We start from the raw sequence: 22329 nt of genomic DNA on the forward strand, positions 1-22329 counted from the left end.
CAAGTTGATATATAGCTGTAAAACAGCTTTCATTTTGGGGTGTCCCCTACAAAATAGCAGAAATCCACAACAGATACAAGTTGATATACAGCAGAAAAACAGCTTTCATTTTGGGGTGTCCCCTGCAAAATAGCAGAAATCCACAGCAGTTACAAGTTGATATATAGCAGAAAAACAGCTCTCATTTTGGGGTGTCCCCTGCAAAATAGCAGGAATCCACAGCAGTTACAAGTTGATACATAGCAGAAAAACATCTTTCATTTTGGGGTGTCCCCTGCAAAAAAAAACAGGAATCCACAGCAGTTACAAGTTGATATATAGCTGAAAAACAGCTTTCATTTTGGGATGTCCCCTGCAAAATAGCAGAAATCCACAGCAGTTACAAGTTGATATATAGCTGAAAAACAGCTTTCATTTTGGGGTGTCCCCTGCAAAATAGCAGGAATCCACAGCAGATACAAGTTGATATATAGCTGGAAAACAGCTTTCATTTTGGGGTGTCCCCTGCAAAATAGCAGTAATCCACAGCAGTTACAAGTTGATATATAGCAGAAAAAAATCTTTCATTTTGGGATGTCCCCTGCAAAATAGCAGGAATCCACAGCAGTTACAAGTTGATATATAGCTGAAAACAAGGGATTATGAAGATACTCTTGTTTCCCTTAGTCCTAACAGCGGCACAATGTGAGGTATTTCCGCCCCTGTGTGCTGGTAGGACAGGCGGGATATTTAATTAGCCAATAAAATACATGGCTTGCCCTATAAGAGGGCCCTAGCACCTCATCCCTGTGTGTGTATACAAAAGTAATCGTAAACATTGCATACAGTTATATACATAAATATTATTCCCAGTGTGGGAAATCTTGTGCCGCTGTTAGGACTAAGGGAAACAAGATTATCTTCATAAGCCCTTGTTCCCTGTTGTCCATACCAGCAGCACAATGTGGGGAGATAGCAAGTAATTCCCCTCTTCTGGGTGAGATCACTCTACGACAGAGCTCAAGACAGTGTGAGCAAAGGCAGTAGAGTCAGCAACCCGGTACCTTAATCAATAATGTGGGATAAAGGCAGACTCGGATGCCCATGAGGCTGCTGCGCAAATCCGGTCCAGGGAAAAGCGCTCTGCTTTCTGCACATGAAATGGATACTGCCCGGGTTGAATGAGCCTGAAGAAAGGCTGGCGGAGATAGCCCCTGGGAGTTATAAGCGATCTTAATGGTCTCAGTGACCCACCGGGATATTGTAGCTTTAGAGTCCCTATAAAGCCCTTGTTTTTCCCCATAATTGATCAATAGGTTACCGATTTCCTAAAAGGAAGGGTGCGATGTAGGTAAATTCGTAAGCACCGGACCACAACCAGCATATGGAACCTCTCTTCCTCAGACGAGGAGGGGGAATGAAAAAAGGCTGGAAGTGAAATGAGCTAGTTAATATTTGTTGCAGACGGAACCTTGGGGGGAAACCCCAGAAGGAACTGGAGCTGCACGTGCTCAGGAAAAAAGGAGATATACGGCGCCTCTGAGGACAGGGCTTGTAGCTCACTGCCTCTTGGCAGAAGTTATTGCCAGTAACAAGGTCACCTTGCCCGTTAGAAATTTCAGGGAGGCTTCTTTCAGGGGTTCAAATGGATCTTAACATAAAGCGGTAAGTACTGAAGTAAGGTCCCATTGGTGGACATGGGTGGTCACCACCGGTCTCAGCCTAGTTGCCCCTTTAATAAAGGTGCCCACTAAGGGGTCCTGAGACAAACGCCTCCCCAGATAGGCGGACAGGGCGGCTACATGTACCTTCAATGTGGCTGCAGCCAGACCCCTGTCTAGACCGTCTTGAAGAAATTCCAGGATTGCCCTAGTAGGGGGATTGGTGGAGTCCACTTTGTGTTGGAGACACAAGGCATTGAAGATGTTGCTGATTCGACAATAGTTATTATTAGAGATGAGCGAACAGTAAAATGTTCGAGGTTCGATATTCGTTTCGAGTAGCCCCTTAATATTCGAATCGAATATTGAACCCTATTATAGTCTATGGGGGGGAAAATGCTTGTTTCAGGGGTAGGCAACATTCGATCAAATTATACTTACCAAGTCCATGAGTGAGGGTCGGGCTGGATCCTCTGAGAAGTCTTCTCTGAGCAGCGTCCCCGCAGCATCTTCCGGCTCTGAGTTCACACTGCCAGGCATCGGGCCTGGGCAGAGCCGACTGCGCATGCCTGCACTACAAGCGGACATGCGCAGTCAGCTCTGCCCAGGCCCGATGCCTGGCAGAGTGAATTCCGAGCCGGAAGACACCGCGGGGAAGCTGCACGGAGAAGACTTCTAAAGGTAGAAGAAGAACCAGCGTTGATTGGCTGACTGTATAGCATTCGACCAATGAATGCTGGTTCTGCATCAAACTTTTCCATTCGAATAGCGAGTGGTACTCGATCAAGTACGAGTATTTCGAATACCGTAGTATTCGATCAAATACCTACTCGATCGAATACTACTTGCTCATCTCTAGTTATTATAAGTCGATTCTGCCCTGGCTCTAGAAAGGGTCTTCAAGACGGCTTGCGACAGTCCTCTATTCCTCAATAGGGACTGGTCAACCTCCAGGCTGTCAGGTTGAGGCTCCGCAGATCCTGGCATCTCAGCTCTCCTTGGGTTACCAGGTGTGGGAGGGGGAGAAGCCTTCAATAGGTGCCCATGACTCATTTGTATGAGCTGGGCAAACCAAGCCCTTTTTGGCCAGAACGGGATTATGGCTATTCCCAAGGTTTAGTCCTGTCTTATCTTTATCAATACCTTCGGTATGATTGGAATTAGAGGGAATATGTAAAACAGCCTGAACCTGCATGGGATGGACAGGGCATCCACTGCCATTCTCCATTCTCCTGATATGGTAATACCCCGACTCAGCTGTTCCGCTACTATGTTCAGGGAGCCCATGATGTGAACCACGGATAACTGGGATAGATTTTTTTCTGAGAAGATGAGATTCGCCTCTCTTAGTAGAGCTGGTGCCCCCCTGCTTGTTTATATACACCACTACGGTCATGTTGTCTGACCGGACCTTGACTGACTTGCCTCTGAGCTCTGGGGCAAAGTGTAGCAGGGCCAAATAGACTGCACTGAGTTCCTTGAGTTTGGCGTCCCCAGTTCCGGCCTTCTCCATCGTCCTTGTATGGTCTTGTTTTCTAGATGGGCTCCCCATCCCAAGTGGGATGCATCCGTTGTCAACAGGGTCCACACTGTCGCGACCGTGGACCTTACGTCTTTCAGGTGTATCCACCATCTGAGAGAAAGACGGGTAATGGGAGAAAGGCAGATCTTCTTGTACAGTCCCCGTGGAGAGTCGTTCCAGGTTCTCAACACTTCCATCTGGAGAGGACGCAAATGCCATAAGGCCCAAGGGACCGCCCTGGCCAAGGATGACATAAGGCTGAGAACTCTCATGGCGGTACGGATGGTCATTCGCCTGTTGCGCAACAAGAAGTGCGCACCGGCCTCTATTCTCAACCTCCTTGGGCTGGAGAGGAAGATCTGCATAGCTTCTGAATACACTATAAATCCAAGGAATTTCCTTCAGGTGGACGGAGCGATCTCGGGTTTCTCCCAATTGATTAACCATCCTAGTTCTTGTAGGAAGGAGATGGCTGTGTTGAGCTGCAGGAGGAGCGCAGCGGTAGACTGAGCTTTCAGTAGCCAGTCATCCAGACACGGTAAGATGAAAAGGCCCTGCAGTCTGAGGGCCGCGGCGACCGGAGCGATCACCTTGGTGAATACCAACGGGGCGGAAGAGATGCCGAAAGGCAGAGCTGTAAACTGATAGTGCTCCCTGTGGCTGGCCATGCAAATGGCAATTCTGAGATATTTTCTGTGGGGACGGGCAATTGGGATATGGAGATAGGCATCCTTCAAGTCGAGGGTGACTATCACCTCTCCAGGTTGTAGAAAGGAAGTCACGGAGTCCTCGGAATCCATACAAAACAGCCTTTTCCTGATTAACTGAATGAGATACCTCAGATCTATTATCATTCTCCAGCCTCCGTTAGTCTTGGGGACCAGACAAACTGGGGAATAAACCCCCTGACCGCAGTCTGAAAGAGGCACTCTTTCCAGGGCACCCTTGGAGACATATTAGGCGACTGAGGCTTCCAAGCTGGACTGTTGGGAAGGAGGAAGATGTCGAGTGATGATGAGCCGATCGGGAGGTAGGTGGTCGAATTCTATGAAGTAACCTTGGCGAATTATATTCAGCACCCACGGATCTTGAATATGGGTGCTCCATGCCCTTAAAAAAGTGAAAGTCATCCTCCGACAGGAATGGTGGCCACAGGGAGCTGCCCCATGTCAAAATTCAGGCTCCTACTTGGGTCCTCCCTGGAAGTGCCTCATCCAGATCCTCTAGGGTGGTATCTTGAGCGCCGTTGCTGCGGCTGGAGCCTGTACCTAGAAGAGGAACCTCTGCCTCTAGGTGGAGCTCATCTGCCCCTTGATACCTGGGGCAAAGATTTTCCCTTGCCCTCGGACGTCAAGGACGTCAAGCCTTCGTCCAAACACTCTACCGGGTTCAAAGGGAGAGCACAGAGGGAAGCTTTAGAGGCGAAATACGCCCACCAGGGCTTCAACCAGAGAGGCCTTCTAGCTGCCGTGGACAGTGCCATTGCCTTGGAGGCGATCTTTAGCTGGTGTCGAGAGGACACCAGCTGGGATTGGAAGCTCATCTGAATATTTCTGGTGCATGCTGGGAAGAGGAGAAGAGTCGCCTTAATCTCATCGATTGCTGGGAATTGCTGGGTCTCGCTGGTTAGAGGACATCTACACTTTGTAGACGGCTTCAGACGAGGAAAAAAAAAAAAAAACACATTTACAAGATCATTCATCCAAATTTAATGAGCAACATGGAAGAGGAGAAAACCCACATGGGGAGCTGCAACACTTGCTATATGTTTACAGATCTGCCGGACCATAAAGCCAACTTCACCTGTATGAAATGTAAACTAGTGGCCCTTTTAGAAGAAAAAGTGCAGAGGTTGGAAGAAAGAATAGTGACGTTGAGAAGCATCTAAGAAAGTGAGTTCTTCATTGATGAAGCTGAAGCAAGCCTCCAGAACACAGTAGGGGATGAAAGTGCTAGAGAGCCTACAGTTGCAGAGACTGATGCAAGTCCCCCGAATACAGTAAGGGAAGAATACTTGAGAGAACCTACAGAGGCAGAAAACTGGACACATGTGACCAAGAGATGCAAATGGATCACAAGGCCATCATCACTCACACAGCTAAGTAACCGATATGAAACTCTCATGCAGGCGGATGAAAATGACAAAAATAACCTATCAGCAAAAGAAGAAACAAAAGTCACCCAGAGACAATTAGGAGCAACAAGAAATGGTGTTGCAAGGAAGAAAAGAAGAGTAGTGGTTATGGGTGACTCACTGCTAAGAGGCACAGAGGCAGCTGTCTGCAGGCCAGACTTAACCGCACGAGAAGTATGCTGCCTCCCAGGAGCAAAAATCAAGGATGTGGCCGATAGGATACCAAGCCTCCTCAGCTCCAAGGATGACTACCCATTCCTACTGATACATGTGGGTACAAACGACACGGCAAAAAATGATTTACCAACTATCTATAAAGACTTTGAAAATTTGGGGAAGACAGTGAAGGAACTGGATGCGCAGGTAGTATTCTCATCAATCCTCCCAGTTGATGGTCATGGCATCAGGAGATGGAATAGAATACTAGAGGTAAACACCTGGCTTCGACGGTGGTGCCGAGAGCAAAGATTTGGATTTTTGGACCATGGCGTGAATTACCTCTACGATGGACTCCTTGCTAGAGACGGGATACATCTCACAAAACCTGGGAAAAACATATTTGCCAGAAGACTTGCCACACTCATCAGAAGGGCTTTAAACTAGAAGAAGAGGGGATGGGAAGAAAAAAGAAAGACAAGAACATGCAGCTAAAAGACATACTAAACAAGGTTACTAGATGTGGTAAAGAGGACCCAAGACAGGATACCCAGAAGGAAATTACGAAAAAGGATACAACAGAGCACAATCTGAAATGTTTTTACACAAACGCACAAAGCATGGGAAACAAACAAGGAGAACTAGAGCTGATGTGGAAAAGGAAAACTATGACGTCATCGGCATCACAGAAACCTGGTGGTTTGGAACATACAGATGGAAGGATACAACTTATTCAAAAAAAATAGAACTAATAAAAGAGGGGGTGGAGTTGCATTGTATGTTAAAAAAGAACACATCTCCACAGAAATTACAGTTTTACAGAATGATAATCTACTGGAAATTATTTGGGTAGTAATTCAAGGGAAAAACAATGATAAGGACATCATACTAGGTGTTTATTACAGACCACCAGGACAGACAGAAGACATGGATGAGATTTTTTCACAGCAAATGACCACGCTCTCAAAGAAACATGAAATAGTGATCATGGGAGACTTCAATTACCCTGACATTCATTGGGAAACCCATACAGCCAAGAGTAAAGGCTCCATCAAATTTTTATCCTCTCTAGCAGACAACTTCATTGCCCAGCTAGTAGAAGAAAACACGAGAGGAACATCCATTTTGGACCTAGTCCTAACCAACAAAGAGCACATGGTTAAGGGACTACGGGTAGCAGGGACACTGGGATTCAGCGATCATGCTATACTTGAGTTTGGGGTTACAAGAAGAAGAAGACCTGAGAAGACACAGACTTCAAGGCTCAACTTTAGCAGGGCAGACTTCAAGAGCCTGAAGGCAAGGGTTAGCAGAATTCCATGGTGCAAAATTCTTAAGCACAAAAATGCACATGAAGGGTGGGAAATCTTCCGTAGGGAAATTATTAAAACAAAGGAACTAACAATACCTAGAAGGAAGAAAAATGGGAAGCACCTAAAAATATCAGGATGGAAGACCAAAAAATTACATAACCTGCTAAAAAGGAAAAAGAAAACATACAAAAAGTGGAAGATGGGAACTATACCTAAGGAAGAGTACACAGCAGTCTGCAGACTCTGCAAGACAAGCATCAAAGGAGCTAAGGCTGAACAAGAATTGAAGCTTGCAAAAGAGGCAAAGAGTAAGGTAAAAGGATTTTGGGGATATGTTAAAAGCAAAAGAAAAGTGAAGGAGACCATTGGAGTCCTGAAGAATGACAAAGGAGAAACAGTTAACATGGTGGAACAGCAGGTGGAGCTACTAAATTCATATTTTGTATCCGTCTTCTCCCAAGAAACTAATGGAAATATCGACATTAATGGTGATGGAGATGAGGGGAAGGAGGACTCCAAGCTGACTATAAGCAAAGGTCTGGTAAGAGAGCACTTAGCCAAGTTACAGGAAACCAAGTCCCCAGGACCAGATGATTTACACCCTAGAGTCCTGAAAGAGATAGCAGAGGAAATAACAGAACCCCTTGCTATAATCTTCGGTAAGTCATGGGAAACAGGAGTGGTCCCTTTAGATTGGAAAAGGGCAAATGTTGTCCCCATCTACAAAAAGGGGAAAAGGGACGATCCAGGAAATTACAGGCCGGTAAGTCTGACCTCGATAGCAGGAAAAATCTTTGAGCAAATTGTCAAGGAACATTTACTTCGGTACCTGGATGGGAAGGCATTAATTAACCAGAGCCAGCACGGCTTTATGACCAATAAATCTTGTCAGACTAACCTAATTTCCTTCTACAACAAAATCACTGAATGGTTGGACCAAGGGAATGCCGTGGACATAGTATATCTTGACTTCAGTAAGACATTTGATAAAGTATCACATAACCTTCTTATTGAAAAAATGATTAAGTATGGCTTTGACAAAAAATCAGTTAGGTGGATTCACAACTGGCTTAATGATCGGGCACAACGAGTAATACTAAATGGCTACACATCGAACTGGAAGAAAGTCAAAAGCGGGGTGCCGCAGGGCTCTCTTCTGGGCCCAGTACTTTTTAATATCTTTATAAATGATCTGGACGATGGAATTATTGGGGAACTCATAAAATTTGCAGATGATACGAAGATAGGAGGAATAGCCAACACTAGAGAGGAGAGAGAGTGTATTCAAAAGGACTTAGACACACTGGAACAATGGGCTGAGGCGAACAAAATGGTATTTAATAGGGACAAATGCAAAGTTCTACATCTGGGTAACAGAAATGTAAAAAACATATATAGTATGGGAGGAATAGAACTAAGTGATAGCATAGGGGAAAAGGACTTGGGCATAATAGTAGATCACAAATTCAACATGAGCCAACAGTGCGGTGCTGCTGCAAAAAAGGCTAATAAAATTCTGGGATGTATTAAGACAAGCATTGAATCTAGATCAAGAGAGGTCATTATTCCGCTGTACTCTTCCCTGGTCAGACCACACCTGGAATACTGTGTACAGTTCTGGGCGCCTCAATTCAAGAAAGACATCGATATATTGGAGCAAGTCCAGAGAAGAGCAACCAAAATGGTGGAAGGTCTGCAAACCATGTCCTATGAGGAGCGGCTAAAAGAACTGGGATTGTTTAGTTTGCAGAAGAGAAGGCTGAGGGGAGATTTAATAGCAGTCTACAAATATCTGAAAGGTAGTCACAGGTAGAGGGATCTACCCTATTCTCATTAGCACAAGGAAGTACAAGAAGCAATGGGATGAAACTAAAGGGAAAGAGATACAGATTAGACATTAGGAAAAACTTTCTGACAGTGAGGGTAGTGAGAGAGTGGAATAGGCTGCCACGGGAGGTGGTGGGCGCTCCATCAATGGAAATCTTCAAGCGGAATCTGGATAAACATATAGCTGGGATGATTTAGGAAAACCTGCACTCGCAGGGGGTTGGACCCGATGGCCCTTGAGGTCCCTTCCAACTCTACCATAAGAAACATAAGAGACTCTGACAGATAGTCCACCGCTCTATGGAGGTTGCTCATAGAAGACAAAATGTCGTCCCTATTGACCCCGGAGTCAATGTGACGTTCTATCAGGGATATGCAAGTGCAAAGGAAGTCAGCAACCGCGTTAGAGGCTATAGCCATGGAGGCCTGGGCAGAGGTGGCGGAAAAGACCTTTCACAGATTAGAGTCAGCCGTATGATTCAAGGGGTCCTGCAGATTTGATCCATCTTCAAGGGGCACCAGGGTTCTTCGTGACCACTTTGCCACGGCGAGGTCCACCTTCGGGGGAGGCCCCATTGGAAACAGTGTCTTGAAAATCCTGGATAAGGAGTTACCCTTCCAGGGCTTGGCTTCTTTGCAAGCTGAGACAAGGAAGTATGAATGTTACTAGAAGTGAGGAAATGCTTTCACTTTTATTCCGGATCCGTACTCACTAAACCACCTCCTTTGAGGAGGGTCTATAATCTGCACCAGCAATATGCTTCTGTTCATGATGTTCCTACAGGAGCAGAGGTAGCACGTACACAAGGCAGGTAGCCCCCACTAGAAGGCCAGTAGACAAAACCTAAATCTTTCTCTCAGGAGGAAAGAAAAGGGAAAGAGAAAAAAGGAAAGAAGAAGGGGTTAACAGACACCTTCTTCCAACCCCTACAGGAGGCCACAGGCCTCCTCACCACCTGTCCTGTCACAAAGGACAGAAAAAAACACGCAGGTGGAGGTGCTTAGGCCCTCTTATAGAGCAAGCCATGTATTTTATTGGCTAATTAAATATTTTGTCTGTCCTACCACCACACAGGGGCAGTCCCCTGCAAAATAGCAGGAATAGAGAGCAGTTAGTTCTTGCTATATACATGCAAACCAGATTTTACAGGGGTGTCCCCACCACAAAATAGCAGGAATAGAGAGCAGTTAGTTCCTGCTATATACACATGCAAACCAGATTTTACAGGAGTGTCCCCACCACAAAATAGCAGGAATAGAGAGCAGTTAGTTCCGGCTATATACACGTGCAAACCAGATTTTACAGGGGTGTCCCCTCACAATATAGCAGCAATACAGAGAAAATAGTTCCAGCTATATACGTGCAAAACAGCTTTTCAGGCAGAGTTTAACCCCAAAACAGGGATACAGAGCAATTAGGTACAGCTATGTACGCTCAATCCAGATATCCATGGTGTGTACCCCAAAACCTAGGTGGGAGACAGCAAAATTCAGTCAGGCTATATATGCTCAATCAAGATATCCAGGGTGTATACCCCCAAAACCTAGGTGGGAGAGACAGACATTCAGTTAGGCTATGTGCACTCAATCCAGTTTTTCATGGTGTGTAACCCCCAAACCTACCTGGGAGACAAATCAATTCAATCATGCTATATCAGCTCAATCCAGTTTTTAAGGGTCTACCAGCCAAAGCTAAGTGGGAGACACATTCATTCAATCATGTTATATCAGCTCAATCAAATTTTTAAGGGTCTATCCCCCAAAGCTAAGTGGGAGACACATCAAGTCAATCAGGCTACATAAGCTCAATCCAATTTTTGGTCAATCCAGATCTGCTAACAGGTTCCGGCCATTATCACATAGGCAAACATGCCTGGGCCCAGGTGCAGCGGGGAAAACCATATTGCCATATCAACCAAGATGGCATCCCTCACCTCAGAGGCAGTGTGCTGTCTGTCCCCCAAGCTGATGAGCTTCAGCACGGCCTGCTGACATCTCCCCACGCCAGTGTTACAGCGTTTCCTGCTCATAGCTGGGGTGGAGGTTGCAGCGCAGTAGGCTTTCAGAGAACCCCTACCATGAATTTTGGGCTGGGAGAGGAGATAGGCGACCCCAGTTTGCACCCCGGGCCCAGACTCCACTACATTCACCCGGCCTGTCATTAAAGAGAAGCAGCATCCCTGACCGCAGGGGCTTGTCGGTGGTCAAGTGGACCTGGCAGCAAAGCGCAGAACTCTGGGCCTGACTGATGTTATGGGACATGTGCAGGCGCAAGGCGGGGACAGCACACCAAGAGAAGTAGTAACGGCTAGGCCCAGCATAGGGAGGTGCCCCAGCTGCCATCTGGTGACGAAAGGCCTGAGTATCCAGAAGCATAAACACCAACATCTCCAGGGCCATCAATTTTTAGATGAGGCCCTTGAAGGCTTGGGCATGTGGGTGGCTTGCGCTGTACTTCTGCCTGCAATGAAACGCCTGGGAGATGGGGAGTGGCTGGGAAGAGGCGCATGATGGTGCAGGCAAAAAGGGTGGATGGTGGTCTGGACTGCAGCACCAGCAACGCCGGGTGACGATTGTCCTCCGTTTGCTCTCTTACACTGATCCCAGGGCTTGCCTTTCAAATGACAGCGCACGCAAGAGGTGGTAAGGTTGCTCTTTTCAGAGCGCTACTCAGTTTAGACTTGCAAAGTGTGCAAACCGCACTAAATTTGTCATCTAAAGCTCATCGAAAGCTCCAGATCTGCTACCAGGTTCCGGCCATTATCACATACACCAACCTGCCTGGGCTAGGTGCAGTGGGGAAAAACACATTGCCATCTCAGCAGGATGGCATCCCTGACCTCGGAGGCAGTGTGCTGTCTGTCCCCCAAGCTGATGAGCTTCAGCACGTCCTGCTGACATCTCCCCACACCAGTGTTGCAGCGTTTCAAGCTCGTAGCTGTGGTCAATTTAACGGTGGCGGAGGAGGAGGAGGGTGGTGTTTCAGCACCCCTGCCAGGAATATTGGGCAGGGACACAACCTCAGCCTCAACTACATTCATCCAGTGTGCTGTGATTCAGATGCACTTGTCCATGCATCCGTGGTCAAGTGGAACTTTGTGCAAAGCACAGAACATAGGGCCCGCCTGATGTTACGGGACACGTGCTGGTGCAAGGCTCAACTCACCCAAAGGGCCAAAAAAACTGCTGGTGAATTCTGTTCAGTTCCAAAGGACTCTGTGTTTAGATTTGGCTCAGTCGCATCTCCAGACATGCCTTTGAAGGCAAGGTTTCCTTTCCTTTCCTTCTCAGCAGGATGATGATGATGATGATGATGATGATGATGATGATGATGATGATGATGATGATGAAGCTTGGTTAAATCTGGTGTCGGAAAGGAAAGTGGTTTCTGATCTACATCTAAAGTAGTGGAGCATGTTGTTTGGACTATTTACACCTGATTAGAGCCCTGTAGAGGTAATGTAGAGTCCCATATTAGAGGACCATTACTGGTAGTAGTGGTTGCAGCCAATTCTTCACCTTTGTGGTCCTCTAAATAAAAGTTACCCCCAGGACTTGATGCCAAAATGTTATCAATTTCACAATCCAAATCAAGGTCAATGTCTGGGTCCTCAGTCCAATCCACTGCATCAATCCAACACAATGAGAGTGATGCTTTTGGAACCACCATTTTAGGAGCTATGAATTTTAAAGGGGCTAACACTCTGCTGGTGCAAAGCTCAATTCACCCAATGGGCCTAAAACTCTGCTGGTAAAAGGCTGAAGTCACCTGAAGGGCCTCAATCTCTGCTGGTAGCTCAGCTTATGGGCCTTTAACTTAATTTGGAAGGGTTCACATTAAGGGCCAGAAAAGTAAATTTTTGAAGGTCCCACCACATCATATGCACACACATTCACAATGACAGTTCAGGGTGGGTACTGTTGGATTTTCCATTACCCATTCCATCTGTGGTTGTCATGGGCAACGTGATTTAAAGTGTGTGCCTTTTCCAGAAACCTCCACATACTGTATTGCCATACACTTCTATGTTAGAAGTAATTCAGTCTGATAACTGAACAAAGCATTTTTCTTTGATAAGATATATGGCAAAGTTTAATATATTTACTTATACTATTCCTTTATGAAAAATTGCTGTAATTGTAATTAGGCACTTAAACTTTTGAAGGGTGTGCAGGACAATGGTTACTTGCCAAAAAGTATTTCCAGCTTTTCTAGTGTTTCTAATTTCAAGGTCTCGAGGAAATGATACACTACAAGGTCCCCACCCCTTCAACTTCCTGTCATTTTGTTCTTTTATTTCATTGTCTATCATATGACTATATAACAGGATGGAAGGAAGGTGGGGTGATCTCACTCTCACAATGCTGGGTTACACAGAAGACATGTAAAAATAAGTGCTTTAGTTAAGATTCATGTAGTCTGATACGATATATATATATATATATATATATATATATATATATATATATATATATATAATTATAATGTACATATACACTACAAATGTACTATTGATTTTTAACTCCTTGGTGCACAAACCTGTACATCAGAGAATACAGTTAATTAACACATCTTGACATACATGCACATTAATGCACAAACATTTTAGGCAGATGGGGGAAATTGCTGCAAAGTAATAATTGGGAGCATTCACATGATGTTACGCTCCGCTCATTCTGAACGTAAAATTCATTCAAAATGAGCGCGTAAGAAGCAGCACCCATTGATTTGAATGCCGGCTTGCCGGCATACGCGCACTACCCATTCAAATCAATGGGAGACTTTTTTCCCTATTGCTTTCAATATAATACGCGTGTATTACATTGAAAGCAATAGGGAAAAAAGCCTCCCATTGATTTGAATGAGTAGCGCGTGTATGCCGGCAAGCCGGCAAACATTCAAATCAATGGGAGCTGCTTCTTACGCACTCATTCTGAACGAATTTTACCTTAAGAATGAGTGGAGCGTAACATTGTGTGAATGCTCCCATAATTATGGAATGCTTTCAAAAATACAGTAGAAGTATTAGCAGTTTATTTGCGTCAATTTAGAAAATTAAGTGAATTAAAAAATGAGATATCTAAATCAAATCAATATTTGGCATGATGACCCTTTGACTTTCAAACAGTATCAATTCTTTTAATCAATTCTTTGCAACCAATTTTAGAATGAACTTGCAGAGAGGTTATTCCAAAAATCTTGGAGAATTACCTACAGATCTTCTGTGGAGGTAGGCATGTTCAAATCCTTCTGTCTCTTCATGTAATCCCAGACAGACTATATGATGTTGACATCAGGGCTCTGTGGGAACGCTATATAATCACTTCCAGGACTACATCACATATTGATCTGATTTAGATTTGTCTTTTGTTCCTTAACATAATTTTGGTAATTAACAAAAATGAACTATCAGCACTTTTATTTTTGAAAACATTCTACTTTGTAATATTTTTCCATACCTGCCTAATACAATTGAACAATACATTATGTGTTCACATGGCCAATGGCGGCCACAGCATTTAAAGTATTTGTAATCACTAGAGATGAGCGAGTAGTGTTTGATCGAGTAGGTGTTCAATCGAATACTACGGTATTCGAAATACTCGTACTCGATTGAACACTACTAGCTGTTCCAAGTTTAAGGTTCGATGCAGAACCAGTGTTGATGGGCAGAATGCTATACATTCTGCCCATCAACGCTGGTTCTCTTACTTTTCCGAAGTCTTCTCCGCACTGTGTCCCCGCGTCTTCTTCTGGGTGGAATTCACTGTGCCTAGGCATCCAGCCTAGGCAGAGCCGACTGCGCATGCGTGGGCATGCACCCGCATACACACGCAGTCGGCTCTGCTCAGGCATCGGGCCTGGGCAGAGCCGACTGCGCATGCACATGCATGCGCGTGCATGCCCGCGCATGCGCAGTCGGCTCTGCCTAGGCCGGATGCCTAGGCAGAGTGAATTCCACCCGGAAGAAGACGCGGGGACCCTGCGCCAGGAGAAGACTTCAAGGGGAATCCAGCCCGACCGTCACTCGTGGACTTGGTAAGTATGATTTTATCGAATTTTGCATACCCCTGAAACGAGCATTTCCCCCCATAGTCTATAATGGAGTTCGAAATCCGTTCGAATAGTCGAACAGTGTGCGGCTGTTCGAATCGGATTTCGAACCTCGGACATTTTAGTGTTCGCTCATCTCTAGTAATCACCATTGACCACCTCATCCATCACCCTGCAAAGAGTTCAGCAGTCATACAAAATAGAGTTGAGTACAATGGTGAAGCAAGGAGCCATCAGCTGCCTTTTCCACCATTATTCCACATTACTGATATCGATCCATTTTAAATTTACAGTGTGGGGAACATATAGAAAGTGGGGGCATTATAACGGGGGATGGTATATTATTTAGGTGTCACAAAGGGGCCACAGAGGGGCATTACATTATGTGGGAGCCACCAGGGCCTTATACGGTGTGCAGAACCCTAAGGGTCTGTTCACACAGAGTTTTTTGCAGGCAGATTTTGAGGCGGAATCCGCCTCAAAATCTGCCTGAAGAAACCCCTCCCATTCATTTCAATGGGAGTCACTAGCAGTTTCTTTCCTCTAGCGGTTTGTTTTTCAGCTACCAGAAAAAAAAGTGACATGACCTATCTTCAGGTGGATTCTGCTTTGAAAAACCCATTGAAGTCAATGGGAGGCGGAACAAAACGTGAGGTGGATTTTTGTCGCGTTTTTTTATGCAAATTTTGAGGTGGTTTTTTAAAGAGAAGTTTCAGGGTCCATACAAAAAACACGCCTCAAAAAAATGCTTCAAAAAACGCATTTTCTAAAAAAAAAAAAAATGTTTCCCAATTCCTGAAGCAGATTTTTTCAGCTTGCAAAAAACTCTGTGTCAACATACCCTAAGGCAGGGGTGGGCAATTAATTTTCCCATGGAGCCACATGAGAAATTGTAACGGTTCTAGAGGGCCATGCACACAGCGGCAAATTTAGCTCCACCCACTTATCCGCTGACTCCGCCCATTCTCAATCATTTTTCCATGTGCCCCACAAAGTAAAATCCTCCTACATTATACACCCCCACATTATAATGTTTCCCTCCAAATGTCCCTCTCCTAGTGCCTCAGTATAAACTAGCGGGGACATTAAACTGGGGCAGCTGGAAGGGGACATTAAACTGGTGGCAACTAGAGGCAGACATGTCCCCCTCCAGCTACCCCCCATGGTTTAATATCCTCCTTCAGCTGCCCCAGTTTAATGTCACCCTCCATCCGCCCCCTAGTTTAATGTCCCCTATCCATGTGCATTCGGTTTAACTGCCCCCTACATCTGCCCCTAGTTCTTGCTCACACATGCTGTCTCTTCTCTCTTTATCATCCAGCAGCCCCCATTGCCAGCAGCTTGCATCAAGCACACAGTCGCGTAGCGTTTTCTGGAGCAGCTTTTGGTAAAAAACACTTCAGAAAACGCCATGCGGTTTTCCCCTCCCCTAAAAGTGAATGGACTGTAAAAAAAAGCGTTGCGTTTTCAGTCGTGTTTTTCGCCTCCCATTCACTTCTATTGCTTTCCTCAGGCGGAATCCACCTGAAGATAGGTCATGTCACTTCTTTTTTCTGCTAGCAGTAAAAAACTGCTAGCAGAAAAGCAAAAGCTAGCAGTCTCCATAGACCACCATTGTATGGAAGCGGATTTTGAGGCGAAATCCACTGTCAAAATCCACCACCTTGCTCCCATGTGAACTAGCCCTTAGGGTATGTTCACACAGCAGAAAATGGTTCTGCCATGTAAACTTCCACACGACTAGCCGTGACAGGATGCCATTGCAGTGCATTCTGCTCCTAAACAGGAGTGTGTCTTGAGCCGTGGACACTGTAGCTGATTCAGCCACAGAATCCGCGGCAAGATAGGTCATGTCGCTTCATTTATTCTGTTACTAGCTAACGGGAAAAAAAAAAGCGAATGCCTCCCATTAAGTCTATGGAGCCATTTTTGCAGGCGGATTATGAGGCGGATTCCGTGTCAAAATCCACATGCAAAAAACTCTGTGTGTACATACCCTAATAGTCCATTCACATGAAGCAAAATGGTAAGGAATTTGGTATGGAATTTCAGAGCTGAAAAAAAAGCCTCCCATTGGCTTCAATTGGTTCATTTTTCCTTTTTTATTCCATGTGAGAAACACTGTGGGGGTATTACACTATGTGTAATCATTAAGGGGCTTTTTTTCTATGTATGGAGATTTTAGAAGTCCTCATCACTATGTGTTACATAAAGACACTTGAGCAAGGTTCGATGATGGAAAGGAAAGATTGGGTGAGGTTAGTGGGTAGGTAAATTTCTCATATTGCAGATTTTTTAAACTTTCTGTTCTCTGAAAGATGGAAAGTATAATAATAGATACAGTATAAGCATACATAACAGCAGCATATGTACAGGTGCAATAAAGGTCATTACCAAATATAAATGAGAACATTTGTAAAGCAATGCAGTGGAGCCCTTACTAGTTGTTGCACAAACCCATATGTACTACAGTACTACATGGTGGGTAGGTCCACTAGTAGGGTACTAGGGGTGGGTTTAAGTTGAATAGTCTTTCATTTTTCTCCTTGTTTTCACTTCTTGTGAATGTCACTGTTACACTACTTCACTTGCTCTATAAACTATATATACAAGCAATGATATACAAGCAATTGAGTGCCAGCCATTTTCTGAGCTAATTTGCATAATATTCAAGTTCAAAATATCTAAGTATATAGTATTTTATACCATTTTAACTTTTTTCTCAGAAAAAAAAATCCAAACAAATATAGCGTGTACTTTGTTGTAGATTGGACTGAAGTAAGCAATCATTTAATCTATATAAAAAAAACTAACATTCAAGAAACCTCTACTCTGTATAAATGTCTTATAATAAGAACATTTTAAAACATATTAAAAAGGAAATGATGGGGATTCTTACTTTATGGAACCAACACTAGGCCACCGTCTGCCTAGCTTGGCAAAGTGTTTCTTTGGAGAATTAATCCAGAGGCCCACAGGAAAATGAAGTTTCCCGAATCTAGGACTTCCTTCCTTCTTCTCTTCATGAAACATCGTATAACCTATTCAGAACTGCAGAGAAAAAAAAAGTTTCCTGTGGATCTGTAGAAAAGCTGTGATCTAATTATGATTTCACGGTAATATTGCAGTTCATGTAACTTCTTAAATTTTCAGACTTCTCAGGTGAAAATGCACACAACAATCTTCATACAAAAAAAAAACAACAAAAAAAAAACATTAAAACCAATGGCATTGTGGAACCCACCCTTAAATCACATGTGAATGGCCCCTTAGACAAAATCTACTGATACTGTCACATAAGTCTTTAACATTCTAATATGCATAAATTACAGATGTTAAAATGAAACACATATTATGCAATACTGTGCAAAAGTTTTATGCAGGTGTGGAAAAAATACTGCACACTATCACTTAACAAAATTAATAGAGATGAGCGAGTAGTGTTCGATTGAGTAGGTGTTCGATCGAATACTACGGTATTCAAAATACTCGTACTCGATCGAACACTACTAGCTGTTTGAAGTTTAATGTTCGATGCAGAACCAGCGTTGATTGGCAGAATGCTATACATTCTGCCAATCAACGCTGGTTCTTCTCTTACCTTTAGAAGTCTTCTCCGTGCAGCGTCCCCGCAACGTCTTCTGGCTGGAATTCACTCTGCCTAGGCATCCGGCCTAGGCAAAGCCGACTGCGCATGCGCGGGCATGCCCTTGCATGCGCAGTCGGCTCTGCTCAGGCGTCGGGCCGGGCAGAGCCAACTGCGCATGCGCAGTCGGCTCTGCCTAGGCCCCGATGCCTAGGCAGAGTGAATTCCAGCTGGAAGACACTGTGGGGGCGCTGCGCCGGGAGAAGACTTCAAGGGGAATCCAGCCCGACTGTCACTCGTGGATTTTGTAAGTATAATTTGATCGAATTTTGCGTACCCCTGAAACGAGCATTTCCCCCCCCATAGACTATAATGGGGTTCGAAATCCGTTCGAACAGTCGAATAGTGTGCGGCCATTCGAATCGGATTTCGAACCTCGGACATTTTAGCGTTCGCTCATCTCTAAAAATTAAATGAATGAGCAAAAGAGAAATTTAAATCAAATCAATATTTGGTGTGAACACAATCTTGGGAAGAAATACTGGAAATGATGATATGACCCTGTCTGGGGTTACAGGAAGGTACATATGGATTTGATCAAGCCTATATCACAGAAGATCTGTAGTTATTTCTCCAAGATTTTGGAACAACCTCTCTGCCAAGGTCCTTTAAAAACTGTGTGCAAATGTAGCAGGAAGAATTTACGCTGTTTAGATGGCAAAGGATGGTAACCCCAAATATTGATGCAATCACATCCTTTCACCGCTATGTTCTAATAAGGGATCTGATTTTTTGAATCCATATTTTTGGTCGAATTGTGTGTACCGAGTGAAGAAAATGCAAAAATCAAATTATAATGTATGTTCCAAAAAGCTCATAAACTAATGCCTAAATCAGTAAGTTGAAAGGAAGAGGTTTCCAACCTGTTGCTCTTTAACAGTTGCAAAACATCTCCCAGCAATGCCCAGCATACCTTCATAGACACTGCTAAAGGTATAATTTAAAGTGCCATATAGTGAACAAAAATGATTGAAAGTATAATACAATCCACTGACATGGCTAATATTAAGTCCCAAACCATGTTTTCTATCTACAATTAACCTGTAAATCAAGATGCCACTGACAAAGCTATAAAAACCACCAGTGCTGGACTGGGGTGCCCACTGGTTGAAATTATTCTAGGTGCCCACTATACATATAAATGCCAACAATACCTTCCTTACATTTTTACAGTGTTAGCCTGTTACCTAGCCTTTGCATGCCCCCCATAATTCTATGAGCAAGATGATTTTTCATGGGGCTTCAGAAAGGAGACAGGGCCCATGAGGGTGGATAGTGGTCGACCTGCCTCGGTGCCTAAATATCATCTGAGCCACCAAGTGCATTTATATATAATTTACTTGATAATTTGTTACATATTCTACCCGTTTTTTTTTGTTTTTTTTTTTTGGGGGGGGGGGTTTACGGGGCCCACTGGATTTACCTCCTCCTTCATGGGCCAGTCTAAGCTTGACATCATAGAATGAGAAAGTTCCTTTAATATATTATATATTTTGGTGAATACATTGTAGCATCGTTTAACTTGACACTGTACATCAAATAATAATTTGAGTAAACCTTTCCTAATGACATAAAAACATCACACACAAACACAGCATACATTATAACTTAGCAAAGATAGTGAAAACTGTGAATTTGTTAGTAAGCGTGAAGGCAAATAAATATTTTATTTAGCTTTTCATGGAAATAGCATATTAATATTGAAATAGTAATAAAACAATATTTTCATATCAGCATAAGTGACACAATAAAACCTATTGAAGTTTGACCACAAAGATATATAAATGCAAAAAATCATTAAGATGGAAGATTATGTCAATCTCAAATATATTTACCAGCAATGTGTTGTATAAAGAATTCCTTTCCGAACACTCTGCTGTACTTCCTTTCTCAATTCAGAATGTTGGGTTAGCAAACTTTGTTTAAGCTACTTTGCTTCAAAAGTAGATAGCTTGGAGTTAGAAAATTTTCCATTTACCAGACGAGATGTGTCATTACAAATATATTCAAGAGTTCATTAAGAAATCCCAAGTAATTTATCCAAAGAGTTAAGTCGATGAAAAATTGATTTAATTTCAGCGTTAGGTTTAAAGTCTTAATATAAAGGTAAATTGTAAAGTTAAATTCCAATCCCTTTAGCTACTGCAGCTGTTTCAACAGGATTTTCTCTTCATTTCATTCCCAACCCTGGAAAGACTGTCTGAAGTCAGTTTCCTTTGTTTTAACAATTACAATCCCTCCCTCTCTTCCTGGTAACTTGCATCTTAAAAAAATTGCACCAGGCAGGAAGAGAAAGAAAGAATAAAATAAAAAGGACTGTGCTAATAGACTGTCTAGGATCAAATGTGGTACTGTATCAATTAACCACATAAGCCTATATACCACATAGAATAGAATTCAGACAGACAATTAATGTCGGCCATGTGACAGAGGTTTTTATTAACAGTAATGGCAATAACTTCAGGGGCTATTCACATGAATGATATTTTGATGGTCCGTTGTCAAAATATACAGTCCTATGAAAAAGTTTGGGCACCCCTTTATTTACAGTCCTATGAAAAAGTTTGGGCACCCCTATTAATTAGAGATGAGCGAACAGTGTTCTATCGAACACATGTTCGATCGGATATCAGGGTGTTCGCCATGTTCGAATCGAATCGAACACCGCGTGGTAAAGTGCGCCAAAATTCGATTCCCCTCCCACCTTCCCTGGCGTCTTTTTTGCACCAATAACAGCGCAGGGGAGGTGGGACAGGAACTACGACACCGGGGGCATTGAAAAAAATTGGAAAAAGTCATTGGCTGCCGAAATCAGGTGACCTCCATTTTAGACGAATAGTGGATTTCAAATCCGGGTCATATGAGAATGTGAACTTTGTGACTATGAGACAGGGATAGCTGTACAGGCAGGGATAGCTAGGAATAACCTTTATTTAGGGGGGAATGTTATTAAAAATAACTTTTTGGGGCTCTATCGGGTGTGTAATTATGATTTTTGTGAGATAAACTTTTTCCCATAGGGATGCATTGGCCAGCGCTGATTGGCCGAATTCCGTACTCTGGCCAATCAGTGCTGGCCAATGCATTCTATTAGCTTGATGAAGCAGAGTGTGCACAAGGGTTCAAGCGCACCCTCGGCTCTGATGTAGCAGAGCCGAGGCTGCACAAGGGTTCAAGCGCACCCTCGGCTCTGATGTAGAAGAGCTGAGGGTGCACTTGAACCCTTGTGCACCCTCGGCTCTGCTACATCAGAGCCGAGGGTGCGCTTGAACCCTTGTGCACACTCTGCTTCATCAAGCTAATAGAATGCATTGGCCAGCGCTGATTGGCCAATGCATTCTATTAGCCCGATGAAGTACAGCTGAATGTGTGTGCTAAGCACACACATTCAGCTCTACTTCATCGGGTTAATAGAATGCATTGGCCAGCGCTGATTGGCCAGAGTTCGGAATTCGGCCAATCAGCGCTGGCTCTGCTGGAGGAGGCGGAGTCTAAGATCGCTCCACACCAGTCTCCATTCAGGTCCGACCTTAGACTCCGCCTCCTCCAGCAGAGCCAGCGCTGATTGGCCAAATTCCGTACTCTGGCCAATCAGCACTGGCTAATGCATTGTATTGGCGTGATGAAGCAGTGCTGAATGTGTGTGCTTAGCACACATTCAGCTCTACTTCATCGGGCTAATAGAATGCATTGGCCAGCGCTGATTGGCCAGAGTACGGAATTCGGCCAATTAGCGCTGGCTCTGCTGGAGGAGGCGGAGTCTAAGATCGCTCCACACCAGTCTCCATTCAGGTCCGACCTTAGACTCTGCCTCCTCCAGCAGAGCCAGCGCTGATTGGCCGAATTCCGTACTCTGGCCAATCAGCACTGGCTAATGCATTGTATTGGCGTGATGAAGCAGTGCTGAATGTGTGTGCTTAGCACACACATTCAGCTCTACTTCATCAGGCTAATAGAATGCATTGGCCAATCAGCGCTGGCCAATGCATTCTATTAGCGTGAACTGAGTTTGCACAGGGGTTCTAGTGCACCCTCG

At 44.2% G+C, this 22329-nt stretch overlaps 1 protein-coding gene across 2 annotated transcripts in view; it reads right to left on the reverse strand.

The window, feature by feature from the left end:
* The window catches only part of RASIP1 (Ras interacting protein 1), a 354699-nt gene extending 334231 nt beyond the window's left edge, over positions 1-20468 (reverse strand). For both annotated transcript variants that reach the window (XM_075276771.1, XM_075276770.1), the window contains exons 1-2: positions 20129-20468; positions 17547-17698 (exon numbers count right to left, since the gene is read on the reverse strand). In XM_075276771.1, coding sequence (XP_075132872.1) covers positions 17547-17680 — 134 coding nt within the window. In that variant the 5' untranslated portion in view covers positions 17681-17698; positions 20129-20468. The remainder of the gene's footprint in view (positions 1-17546; positions 17699-20128) is intronic.
* Positions 20469-22329: the final 1861 nt, after the last annotated feature.

This window comes from Leptodactylus fuscus, chromosome 6 (assembly GCF_031893055.1).
Source record: "Leptodactylus fuscus isolate aLepFus1 chromosome 6, aLepFus1.hap2, whole genome shotgun sequence".
Taxonomy (NCBI): domain Eukaryota; kingdom Metazoa; phylum Chordata; class Amphibia; order Anura; family Leptodactylidae; genus Leptodactylus; species Leptodactylus fuscus.